The sequence below is a fragment of the Schistocerca serialis genome, chromosome 8, assembly GCF_023864345.2.
Source record: "Schistocerca serialis cubense isolate TAMUIC-IGC-003099 chromosome 8, iqSchSeri2.2, whole genome shotgun sequence".
NCBI lineage: Eukaryota > Metazoa > Arthropoda > Insecta > Orthoptera > Acrididae > Schistocerca > Schistocerca serialis.
The window spans coordinates 630742539-630756015 of NC_064645.1; the positions used below are offsets into that span (position 1 = coordinate 630742539).

Below are 13477 nucleotides of genomic sequence, written 5' to 3' on the forward strand. Positions count from 1 at the left end.
TAGATAGGGAGGTAGAGTAACTAGTATAGGGGCACTGAATCAAAATGGGGAAGACTTGAATATATTAAGCAGGATCGGATGGATATAGGTTGCTACCATTATACAGAGGTGAAGAGGCTTGTGCTAGTCCTAGCATGGAGAGCTGCAGCAAGTCAGTCTTTGGTTTTAAGATCATGATTACAAACATGGAACTACATGGGTGTCTTGAGACAGTGAAACTTGTATAAGAATACTTCTTGATCAAGTTGGAACCATACTAGGTGATTGATGTATACTCTATGTGATCAAAAATATCCAGACACCCCCAAAAACATACATCTTTCATTTTAGGTGCATTATGCTGCCACCTACTGTCAGATACTCCATATCAGCAATGTCAGTAGTCATTATACATCATGAGAGAGCAGAATGGGGTGCTCCGCGGAACTCGCAGACTTCGAACGTGGTCAGGTGATTGGGTGTCATGAGATTTCCACAGTCCTAAACATCCCTAGGTCCACAGTTTCTGATGTGATAGTGAAGTGGAAATTAAAGAGACATGTACAGCACAAAAGCGTACAAGCCGACCTCATCTGTTGACTGACAGTTAAAAAGGGTTGTAATGTGTAATAGGCAGACATCTATCCAGACCATCATGCAGGAAATCCAAACTGCATCAGTATCCACTGCAAGTACTACGACAGTAAGGCGGAAGATGAGAAAACTGGGATTTCATGGTCGAGTAACTGCTCATAAGCCATGCATAATGCTGGTAAATGCCAAACGATGCCTTGCTTGGTGTAAGGAGCGTAAACATTGGACAATTGAACAATGAAAAAACGTTGTGTGGACCGACGAATCACAGTACACAATGTGGTGATCCGATGGCAGTGTGTGGGTATGGCAAATGCCCAGTGAACATCATCTGCAGCATGTGTAATGCCAACAGTAAAATTCAGAGGTGATGGTGTTATGGTGTGGTCATGTTTTTCATGGAAGGGGCTTGCACCCCTTGTTTTTTTCATGGCACTGTCACAGTACAGGCCTACACTAATGTTTTAAGCACCTTCTTACTTCCCACTGTTGAAGAGCAATTTGGGGATGGCGATTGCATCTTTCAACACAATTAAGCACCTGTTCATAATGCACGGCCTGTGGGGGAGTGATTACACGACAATAACTTCCCTGTAATGGACTATCCTGCACAGAGTCCTGACCTGAATCCCATAGAACACCTTTGGGATGTGTTTGAACGCTGACTTTGTGCCAGGCCTCACCGAACGGCATCAATACCTCTCCTCAGTGCAGTACTCCATGAAGAATGGGCTGCCATTCCCCAAGAAACCTTCCAGCACCTGACTGAATGTATGCCTGTGAGAGTGGAAGCTGTCATCGAGGCTAAGGGTGGGCCAACACCATACTGAATTCCAGCATTACCGATGAAGGGCGCCACGAACTTGTAAGTCATTTTCATCCAGGTGTGCGGACACTTTTTAACACATAGTGTACAATGTGATTGCTCTTGAGTGAAATCTTAATTACACTGATGGCCCATTCATTACCGATAAATTCAAAAATTGTGAATTTTAAATGACAATGTCCATCTGATGTAATATTATTGCACAGTGATTAACACTGAACAAAATTATTTAATGTTATTCATGGGATATGTCATCAAGTGTGTTCATTTTTTTATTACACTGTTGAAAGTCAGTACAACTTTATTGAACAAGTAATTTAAAACAGAAAGCTGAATATTGTGAGCATCCACAGTAATAAGCTGGTACTAACAATATTTTGATTATGTTCAAGTAGTGGGTTTAGCATCTTCTGTGGTGCTGAACTGTGTTTCAGCATTATTGTATAACAATGAAATTCAGAGAGGAAAAGTATTACCAAAAATGGAAAAATTACTCAACAGTTTCTAACAACAGAATACAGTCAAAAATATTTCAGGATGAGGAGACTGTGAATTCTGTTTCAAGTTGGTTGTGAATGGTATGGCGCAAGAGTAACTGAGAATATAGTGAATATAGAGTGTGAGTGTAAATGGTGGCTCCCCTTCAACCTTCCACTGGATGGAAGTGAGAGGAGGCTGAAGAGGAAAACACAGTGGTAGTGAGGATTGGTTCTGTTAAGCTGCAAATGAGTTTATAGAGACGTGACAGGTATAGTGTGTAATTGAACAAGATCATAATTACATCTTAGTTTAGTATTAGTTCCACGAGTGACAGGTGGGTCACGTATAATATTAATAACAGAGAGTGTAGTAATCTCTATGTGGAGCACCTTCATACATGCCACTGATAGCAGTGTGTATAATAAGAGCACTAAAAAGTAGCCACGAGAATTACTACGTCAGTGTTTTTGGCAGAATTTTAACATCATCTGCTGGCTTCATAGGATTGCCCGTAAGCTGTCTTTGTAACCTATATTGTAATCTATAGGAACTTTATGGTTAAGTTTCTATGACTTGCTCATATTGTTAATTAATACTTTGGGTCATTCCATATACCTAAAAGTGTACGTCCCAAGACGTAAGCCACAATGTGGACCCTACAAACTAATAATTTTTATTGCATTTTCATCTCATTAAGATTTTACATTCAGTATCCACTGTTTCTAACCAACCTATATGTGCTGCTGTTATATTAATGCTGAACTGATGGACCAAAGTCCATGGGCTTTACAGAGCCTGTACCAAGATGCAGCATAGCCTAGCATTCCTTGAATAACCAATCAGGAGGCGTGGTAGGGAATCCATGTGACTATTTCCTACATCTGTCTGCGTAGACACTTTTGAATTACAGACTCCTGTTGACTCTTCCTGCTCTGGTGCAGATGACCTGAAGCCATGTGCCCCTGGCTCCCCTGAAATCTTACTGTTCCTTTCTAAAATCTTAATTTCTGGCCACCCATCCATGCTGCCCATTTCAGTGGCATATGGTGCAGGTATATCCATCTTGCAGGGCCTTTTATACACCCTAAACTGCAATAAACACACATTTTTTCAATCACTCTTGACAACCATCTCTTCTACTCCACCCACTCGCTGCACATACCATTCTCTACACAACATTGACCAGGGAATGGTGGCAGTCTTCATCCTGGAGGTTGGCTGTAAAGCATCTACAGTTGCCCTGTTGCTTGACATTTGTGGCATAATAGTTTTTTAACATTCTTATTTTTTCAAACAATATTAAATCCGGGATGGAACATAACAATATCATGAGAAAGAAAGTTGCTACTCATCATATAGTGGAGATGCTGAGTCCCAGATAGGCACAACAAAAAGACTCTCACAATTAAACCTTTCGGCCATTGGCCTCCGCTATATGGTGAGTAGCAACTTTCCTTCTCATAATATCATTTTTTCTATACTTTAGCTCACAAAGTTCCCAGGGAATACACAATGGAACCATACCAGTGTTTCATACTTGGTCCAGATGTGCAATTTTCTATGTGATGATCAAACTGGTGAATAAGCCATTTATATCTGTTGTTGACAACCTTAGATGTTGGCTGACAGTTAAGTCTGGGGTTTCTGAATCCATTCCTCATTGTGGTCGCCTTGAAATCTGTGCCAGTGACTGACAAACCTCATTTCAAATTAGATGATTGGTTTGTTGGGCGCTCAACTGCGCCATCATCAGCGTCCATACAAAGTCTCAATTTTTTCACAGTCCAATCTAGCCACTGTTACAAATGATGATGATGATGATGATGAATGATGAATGATGATACAAACACCCAGTCCCCAGGCAGAGAAGATCCCCAGCCTGGTCAGGAATCGAACCCAGGACTCTATGATCCAGAAGTAGTAATGCTAGCCACTAGACCACAAGCTGTGATCCATTTAGAATTAGTGGTACTACTCTCAACTCCTCCAGGCTGGGTTCAGCATTGAATGCTGCTACCTTCACCTGTCAAATCTGGTATTAACAGACATCATAACGCCTTCAATTCTACTTTTTCTATTTGCCATATTAGTGACACAGTGTCCTGATTGGCTACCATGGCTTGATCTGGACTACTTTCGGAAGTCTGTCGAACATCTTTCTCTGTGCTCTTTTCTGTTGCATTGCCTCTGTGTGCTAACACCACTTGATGAAAGTAATAAGGTGGTCATAAGATACGAAGCACTTGATGGATGTTATCTTCCACGTCATACGTTGTGTGTAACACTGTCAGTTTCTGTTATAGTCAAATTCACAGTGTGACCCAGTGCAAACAATTCTCTCTGTATATGTGACTGTCACCTTCTCCTGGCATTATGCTCTGTGCTTTTGTTGCTGTTTGGGTATGTGAATCTGTTGCTTAAAGGCTTCTTAGTTTTTTCCTGGTATTTTTGCCATTTTGTTGTACGCTGACCAGTGTGTCTGGAAAACAGATGAATGTCTAATGTGCAAGTGATTTAGTGATGCTTTTTTTATCCATGGACATAGATAACATGCCCACTAGAACTGGCCCTTCTTGTGGCATCAGTTTATTTTGGCTTCCTTGAACAATGGTGCACACCATATCATTGGAGAAATGTATAGGCCATTCCCCTCTAGAAGAAAGATTGTAACACCAACACTGGGAACTATAGACTGAACTATTCTTGCAGAATTATGTGCATGTATACAATGACTTTTATAGAGACTGCACAACTCCTATTAAGGAATCAAAATGATTTCTGAAAGCAGGGGTCATGTGAACCAAGCTTTGCCGTCTTCATTCTTGAGATCCAAAAGTATGTATTATAATTTAGCTCAGACTGCTGTGTTTCCTGGTATCCATAAATCCTTCACTATTACCTGTTAAGCAACATCAGAAGAACCGTTCAACACAATATTCATTAACATGAAAGACTTGGGACTTATCTCTATGTTTTGTATACATTACATTCACAAGTGAACCTCCCTAATGTTGTGATTTACGAGAGATGATGACAGTGACGATGGAGAAGTTGATTGGGAGGGAAAGTAGCAGACATATAGTGAGTTTGCGGTGGGGTCCAAGGGAAATATGGAACCCGCAACAAACTCTTGACATCACACTAGTTGCCTTGCCCAACATACATTACGAACACCCTGCTACCTATGGGGCCAGGTGAGAAATCAGTAGTCAGTGAAAGTGTACCCAATAAAATCCTAAACTTTGTCATATGTTATTGATAGTCTATTTAAATGTTATGCATTAATGTATTAAAGTGATCTTAATGCTGTGACGTACATCACAGGCTCCGTGGATCTCACTGGTTCCGGTTTGAGGAGATTGAGGCCAGGAGGATTACTGGAGCGAAGAATGTGTTGCAATGATAACTCCCATCTATGTAGTTCACAAAAGCTGGTGCTGGGGAGAGGATTCAGATGACACAGCTTGTATAGCAGCCACTGAAATCATGCATGTTGTGCTTAGCTGTGTGTTCTGCTATTAGGGGCCTACTCTGATCTTGGCAACAGTTTTATGGGGGTCATTCATTCTGGTGGACAACTGGTCAGTAGCCACGCTCACAATAAAATGCTGTGTATTAATTGCAGCACAAGTGATATGACATAACTGCTTTCACAGGTGGCCGTGCTTCTAATGGGATAAGATAAGCCTGTGACAGGACTAGAGTAGGATGCACTGTGTGGGTGAATCAGGCAGGACTTGGACCTGGGTCTTCCACATGGATATGACTACTTTGACAAAGGGTTGGGGATGAAGTAGCATGTACAAGTTGGGTGGAGAATGGAATATCACTCTGGGAGGGATGGGAAGGATTGTACATAGGTTATCCCTCATTTCTATGCGTCAGATTAGATTAGATTAGATTAATACTTGTTCCATAGATCATGAATACGACACTTTGTAATGATGTGGAACGTGTCAGGTTAATAAAAGATGTCTGTACAAGATATTACATTACACAAAATATTGCATGACACTAATGTTTAAGTTTTTTTTATTTTTTTTATTTATTCCCTTAATTTAACTCAAAGCATTGTAGTCAACATATCCACCAGAAGTTTCAGTCCTATCCAAAGGCCTTATCTTCAATGCCTGCAGTCAGGTTTAACCTTGTAGGACTCATTGATGACCTACAATCCTCCCAATTCCTACAGTTGGAACACTTCGCTGCCAATCCCTCCAACCAAAGCCAACCTAATTCTAACATTGAACCTCACCAAGTTCACACCATCATACACCTAACTACCCCTGGTTACCTTCCAGGAATCCCTTATATCTAACTTGAGCTCACCATCCTTCCGTAAGTCCCTTCTCAAGGACACAAACCTCTCAACAGAAGAAAGATGTGCCATCTACAACCTCAAGGCAAACCCTGATTTGACCATCATCCCTGCAGACAAAGGTTGCACCACTGTCATCCAAGGACTACCTGACAAAAGGCTTCTGCCAAATGTCTGACTCCTCCATTTACAAGCTCTGCTGTTATGACCCTATCCCAGAAGTTCAATATAACTACCAATCCCTACTTAAGCCCTTAGACCCATTCCAGAATTTTTCCCCTGAATTCATCTCGCTCCTCACTCCAACAACCACCCACACACACTCTTACATGCTTCCCAAAATCCATAAACAACACTGTACACTGCATTGAAACTGGTTATTGTGCTCTTTCTGGAAGAATCTCCTCTATTGTGGAACATCATCTCCAACCAATTGCCCATAACTTAGCCCCTCATATTTTACCATACAGACCACTTCCTTCACTGACTCAGCCCATCACAAATTGGATCCCTCCTCCTCTTGCTCATCATCATCATCATCATCATCATCATCATCATCATCATCATCATCAATGCCACCTTCCTGCATACCAAAATCTCTCATGCCAATGGTCTTGTTCGTATTGAACATTATCTGTTGCAATGTCCATTCGACTCAGGACCCAGTACCTCATTCTTTATAAGCTAACTACTTACATCCTCATTCAGAACTACTACTGCTTTGATGGGAAGATGTGTAAACAAAACCATGGTGTTACCATGGCACCCTCCTGTGCCAATCTGTTTGTGTGTCGGCTAAATAAAACATCCCTAACCTCCCAAAAGCAAAAACCACTTGTCTGGTTCAGGTTCATTGATGATATCTGGACCCATAGCCAAGATACCCTATCCTTATTCCTCCACAGCCTCAACATCATCTCTCCCATTTGCTTCACCTGTTCTTGCTCAGCCCAACTTGACACCTTCCTGGACATTGACTACCTTTCTAATGGCCTCATCCAAATGTTCTGTCCACATCAAGACCACCAACCAGCAACAGTACTGGCATTGACACTTGCCACCCCTCCCACTCCAAATTATTACTTCCATATAGCCTGGCTTCCTATGGGGAGCAAGTCTGCAGAGGTGAGAATTCCCTTCCACAGTATGCTGAAGGTCTCACAGAGGCATTACTCCCCAAACCTTGTCCACAAACAGATTTCTCGCACCATATCCTCACACAGCCCTAATCCTCCCACCATCCCCAAGAACCAACTGGAAAGGAGCACTCCCCCTTGAAACAGAGAAACGTGGTACTCTACCACCTATTATTGCAATCCTAATTTAATTTTTTTCCTCATTTTTCCATTTGAATCTAGTTATCCATTTCATATACATCTAGCGTGTACAAAAACACGGGAACATTTTATTCAGGCTATAATCCACGAAAATTCATTATTCAGATGATAATTCTTAGTATGCTGGTTAGAGTAATGTGTAGGACCGATCCAACTTTGGGTTGGGACCGAACTTGCTTGGTTTGTGTGACGGGAGGGCCTATAGAATAAGATAGCTCTGATGTTTTGGCATCTTAGGGACTCTACTTGGTAGTATCCACGAGATTACTATTACTGGTTAAATCCAGTGACATGTTGTGTATTTTGGGTTCCCCTTGCAGTTCGATAGGATTTCTCCAAAGCTAATTATTATTGTTTGGGTTTGTTTCTTCGAATCAAGTTAAATGCAGTTAGTGTGTGGTTTTTAATTTATTATTTTCATTCATATTATTAATTGTATAAATTTGTTTTCAGATCCATGTTATTTATTGTTACTGGAGGTTCCCCTTGTGATTAAATAGAGTTCCTCTAGATTACTGTTGTGTGGGATTCTCAACTCAGCACCACCACTTCTCCTTAGCTATTTCCACCATAAATTAAGTTTTTTGGGAGGAAATTTGTAAGTCAATTTACCAGTTATCTACAATTGAAGTGCTACTACTCACAGAGGTCCAGTGTGGGCTGTAATTATTATATGGCAACAAAAATTGGTATATATTCTAATGCATTAATGCGGAACTGACTTACGCTGGAAAAAATTAGTTCCAATATAGGCCACCAGGTGCAAATCTGGCTCTGTGAATGCAAGCAAGACACACAGAAATGTTTCCATACGTAATGGATTAGGAATAGGATTTGGGCAAAAAAAGGTCAAACAAGTGAGAAAAGCACAATGTTTATTTTATTATTAACCTTAATCATAGCTAACACTTGGTTTAAGAATCATGAAAGAAGGTTGCATATGTGGAAGAGGCCTGGAGACACTGGAAGGCTTCAGATAGATTATATAATGGTAAGAGATTTAGGAACCAGGTTTTAAATTTAAAGACACTTCCAGGGTTAGATGTGGACTCAGACAACAATTTATTGGTTATGAACTGTAGACTAAAACTGAAGAAACTGCAAAAAGGTAGGAATTTAAGGAGATGGGACCTGGAAAAACTGAAAGAACCAGAGGTTGTAGAGTGTTTCAGAGAGAGCATATGCGAAAAAGAAATAAAGTAGAAGAAGACTGGGTAACTTTCAGAGATGCAATAGTGAAGGCAGTAGAGGATCAAGTAGGTAAAAAGACAAGGGCTAGTAGAAATCCTTGGCTAACAGAAGGGATATTTAATTTAATTGATGAAAGGAAAAAATATAAAAATGAAGCAGGCAGAAAGGAATACAAATGTCTCAAAAATGAGATCGACAGGAAGTGCACAATGGCTAGGCAGGGATGGCCAGAGGACAAATGAAGGATGTAGAGTCATGTATCATGAGGGGTAAGACAGATACTGCCTACAGGAAAATTAAAGAGATCTTTAGAGAAAAGAGAACCACTTGTATGAATATCAAGAGCTCAGATGGAAATCCAGTTCTAAGCAAAGAAGGGAAAGCAGAAATGTGGAAGGAGTATATAGAGGGTCTATACAAGGGCGGTGTACTTGAGGACAATATTGTGAAAATGGAAGAGCATGTAGATTAAAATGAAATGGGAGATATGATACTGCATGAAGAATTTGACAGAGCACTGAAACACCTGAGTCGAAACAAGGCCCCAGGAGTAGACATTCCATTAGAACTACTGATGGCCTTGGGAGAGCCAGTCATGACAAAACTCTACCATCTGGTGAGCAAGATGTATGAGACAGGTGAAATACCCTCAGACTTCAAGAAGAATATAATAATTCCAATCCCAAAGAAAGCAGGTGTTGACAGATGTGAAAATTACTGAACTATCAGTTTAATAAGTCATGGCTGCAACATACAGACACGAATTCTTTACAGACAAATGGAGAAATGTGTAGAAGCCAAGCTTGGGGAAGATCAGTTTGGATTCTGTAGAAATTTTGGAGCACTTGAGGCAATACTGACCCCACAACTTATCTTAGAAGATAGATTAAGGAAAGACGAACCTACATTTCTAGCATCTGTAGACTTAGACAAAGTTTTTGACAATGTTGACTGGAATACAGTCTTTCAAATTCTGAAGGCGGCAGGGGTCGAATACATGGGGCAAAAGGCGATTTACAATCTGTACAGAAAGCAGATGGCAGTTACAAGAGTCAGTGGTTGTGTCCCTCGACTATATGCCAGATAGAAGATGTGGACAGTTTTAAATTCTTGGGGTTACAGCTTGATAATAAATTCAACTAGGAGGAGCACACCACAGAACTGCTGAAGCATCTTAACAAATCTCTATTTACAATGCGAATTCTGTCAGACATAGGGGATATAAAAATGAAAAAGCTGGCATACTATGCTTACTTTCATTCCATAATCTCTTATGGGATTATTTTTTGGGGCAATTCATCAAGCCACGCTAAAAAACGCGCAGTAAGAGTTATATGTGGTGTGAACTCAAGAACATCCAGCAGAAGCCTGTTTAGGGAACTGGGGATACTAACTACTGCTTCCCAATATACTTATTCCTTAGTGAAATTTGTCATTGAAAATACCACTTTTCCAAACCAACAGCTCAATTCATGGAATCGATACTAGAAATAAGAATAATCTTCACAAGGATTTAAAGTCACTTAGTCTTGTACAAAAAGGTGTGGATTATTCAGGAACACATTTTCAATAACTTGCAAGCAGCCATAAAAAGCTTAACAACCAATGAAATTCAGTTCAAGAAAAGCCTAAGGGATTTACCGGTGTCCAAATCCTACTCCATTGATGAATCTCTCAGTAGAATTAACTGATTATATATTTGCAATATAACTTCTGCACAATTTCAGTGCAGTAATGTGTTCATGGTAAATAAGTATTATAGCAGTTCTATTACATGTTTATGACCTTATAAACAAAAAAAACTATTTTAAATTCAGTGCATTAGTGTTTGTAAAATGACTTTCATATAGTGTTCGTTAAAAAATGACTATCATTCCACTTGGGACCTTTGGAATGGTACATTAGCTTATTTGTTTGAGTTGTAAACATTTGTCATGTATTATTGTTTTTCTGACATGTTCTACATCCTGAAGGACATCCTCACTACGGATCAGTTGGAATGAAAGTAGATCTATTCTAATTGGAAAGGGCATTACTTTCTGAGCCACCCACAAAATTCCTTCAACCTAAATACAAAACTAAAACATGAAGCAGCCAGAACCAGCCTTTCGATTGCCCTTTTGTCAACTTCTAAACAGCATTTGATTCAATCACCAAACACACTTATTCTTTCCTCTAAGAGCAAGGACTGATCTGTCTCCACTTCAATCTGGGCCAAGTCATCCAAGATCAGGAGAAAGAAGTGAAAATCAATAACTACTAGAAACAATATACATAGAACAATTGAAATATTATTAGTGTGCACTTCTCGAAGTCTGTTACAGTCAGCATCGTATACAGACCCAACTAGGACCAACCTGAATTTTACGAGTGGCAAACAGTGTTTAAATGTAATTAGACGACTGGTGCTGGGAATTTTATTCAATAAATGCTGAACAAAGACTCCACAGACTTAATTTTAATGGACTATAACTTGCTGGATTCAAAGGCTTTCATAAGGCAGTTCTTCCAAATTGTTAAAAATACAGAGCAACTACATTTATATTACTAACCGACTAACCCAGTTCATAGTTTATGGTTCCTAGTTCCAGTCAGAGGTTGCTTGCCTAATGGTTTCTAGGGGGCCACAAAAATTTGATCTACAATGTTTTGTGTATTTATTGACCAAATTTAAAAATACTATCATAATTACACATTAAAAAGCTTTTATCTTATGTCAAAGGTTTAATGCAATGAGACAGGTATGAAAAATGTGTATATGTTTCAAGGCAGCGTAGTTTACTACACACTAATTACACTGACTATATTCATCAAGTATGAGACAGAATATTTAGCAACATCCAATTAACTTTGAAATTATGTTTAAACATTTTATAAGCTTTTCCTGCTTACATGCTTAACAGCAAATATTTCACACATTAAATCATTTGTAAAGTAATCTCATGTTTGATGCTTTCTCATACTTTCGAGTTCACTTCTTTAATGAATTGGGGTTTACTGGCATTTACCAATGTCAAAGACAGTAATAGCAGAATACTTGGACTTTAAATGAAATTACTTTTATTACTTTATGTATTCTTTTCATAAGCAGAATTTTGGATGAACACATCTGTTTTCTAGTAAAGTCCAACAAAAATATTCCAGAAACCAAGATTTTGTATTTGAGAATTTTCAATTTTTCTGGTAAAGGTATAGAATTTTGATGGAGAAACATTAGGCCTGCAAACTGGTAGGACTACATTTTTAATACTTTCTTACATAAAATCTTTCTACACAACATTTTCACCATTGCCATCATCAAAGTCACATTTTTAATAATTATGGTTTAAAAATACATTTTGTAAAAGAATTCTGATATTACATGAACCAGTACATACAGCAAATAAGTAACAGATATTAAAAAGGAAAAAATATAGCATGTGGGCACTCACTCACAGAATTAGTTCTGATTTATAATTAAATAAGTTAAAAAATGAGTTACATTTGTGTTTCATTTAAAAGGAAATGTATCTCTCATAATATGAAGGGGTAAGTGATTTATGATTTTTTCATTATTTGTTTCACAAATGCCAGTTGGAACTGCGAAGTCAACAGATCACGATAGAGAGGTGCAGTGTATGTTCAGCCATTGATTTCATTCTGCTATAAGCAAAGCACATCACTGAGGTTATTTGCAGATAATTTAACAGTGACTTGAGATGATACTGAGCAAGCACAAACTATCTATTATTTGGCCATTTTCTCCAAACTGTGAATCTTCTGTCAGAAACAGGCCCCACAGAACTGATGATGGTGTAAAATTACTATGGCGCGTAGATTCAGGAGCCAATTTTATTTTTAAACCATTGCATTCTTTTTAAATGTGTATAAGATGCAGTAAGAAGAATGCCCACCACCATCAACAATGACCATTGCTCCACACTAATTCAGTGCTCACAAATTCTATCATTTTATTCAAAGACTGGAGCAAAATAATGCATCACGCTGCTTCACTTTGTTAATATGTGCCAGAATTGATTCCATACCCTTTAAGATGATTTTTGTTGTGGGTTTTACAAATGTGAATCACTGAGATACTGGTAATACAACATTTTGAAATCCTTACAAAAATATTTTAATGATTATGTGTACAATCTGTAATAAATTACAAAAACATTTACAAATACATCATAAAAAGTACCAAAATAAATGGCAAGATCCTTATAAATACATTGTAAATGGCACAAATTATCACAGCATGTGAATACCACATAAATATTCAAAAATGAATCTTAACAGTATGTGCTACTTATGCACAATAAGATCATTTTAATACTCTCAGTCACTTTTGGCTGCTCCAGGTACTGATAACACGGTTCATTCATCACCACACAAACAACTGAAGCACAAACACTGAAAATTCATAATACTCAATTTGCACTAAACTGTTTTAAAATTGATGTGTCACAATTACAAATGCAGACATTTCTATCTCTTGTCCATCTCACTCCTTTCTCTCAAATCAGTCATGAGATCACAGGTTCCACAGCCCAGTAACTCAGGCTGCAGTTTTTGGCAAATGAGGATACAGAGGTGACATTTCAATTAATGGAGGTGTTTGATTTCCATGTGAACGTTTGTCATTTAAGTTTTCAGATAACTGATCTAGCAGTTCAGTAAATGATGCAGCACTAATACTTTGGCCCAAAAAATGTAATACTAAAAAGTCTCCAGCCTGAAAAAAAGTAGTTAGAGTTCAGTAGCACTATGTAG

At 38.7% G+C, this 13477-nt stretch overlaps 1 protein-coding gene across 1 annotated transcript in view; it reads right to left on the minus strand.

Moving 5' to 3' along the window:
* Positions 1-11949: 11949 nt before the first annotated feature.
* Positions 11950-13477, minus strand: part of LOC126416481 (innexin inx3-like) — a 30793-nt gene continuing 29265 nt past the window's right edge. The window contains exon 7 of the mRNA XM_050084218.1: positions 11950-13439. Coding sequence (XP_049940175.1) covers positions 13263-13439 — 177 coding nt within the window. The 3' untranslated portion in view covers positions 11950-13262. The remainder of the gene's footprint in view (positions 13440-13477) is intronic.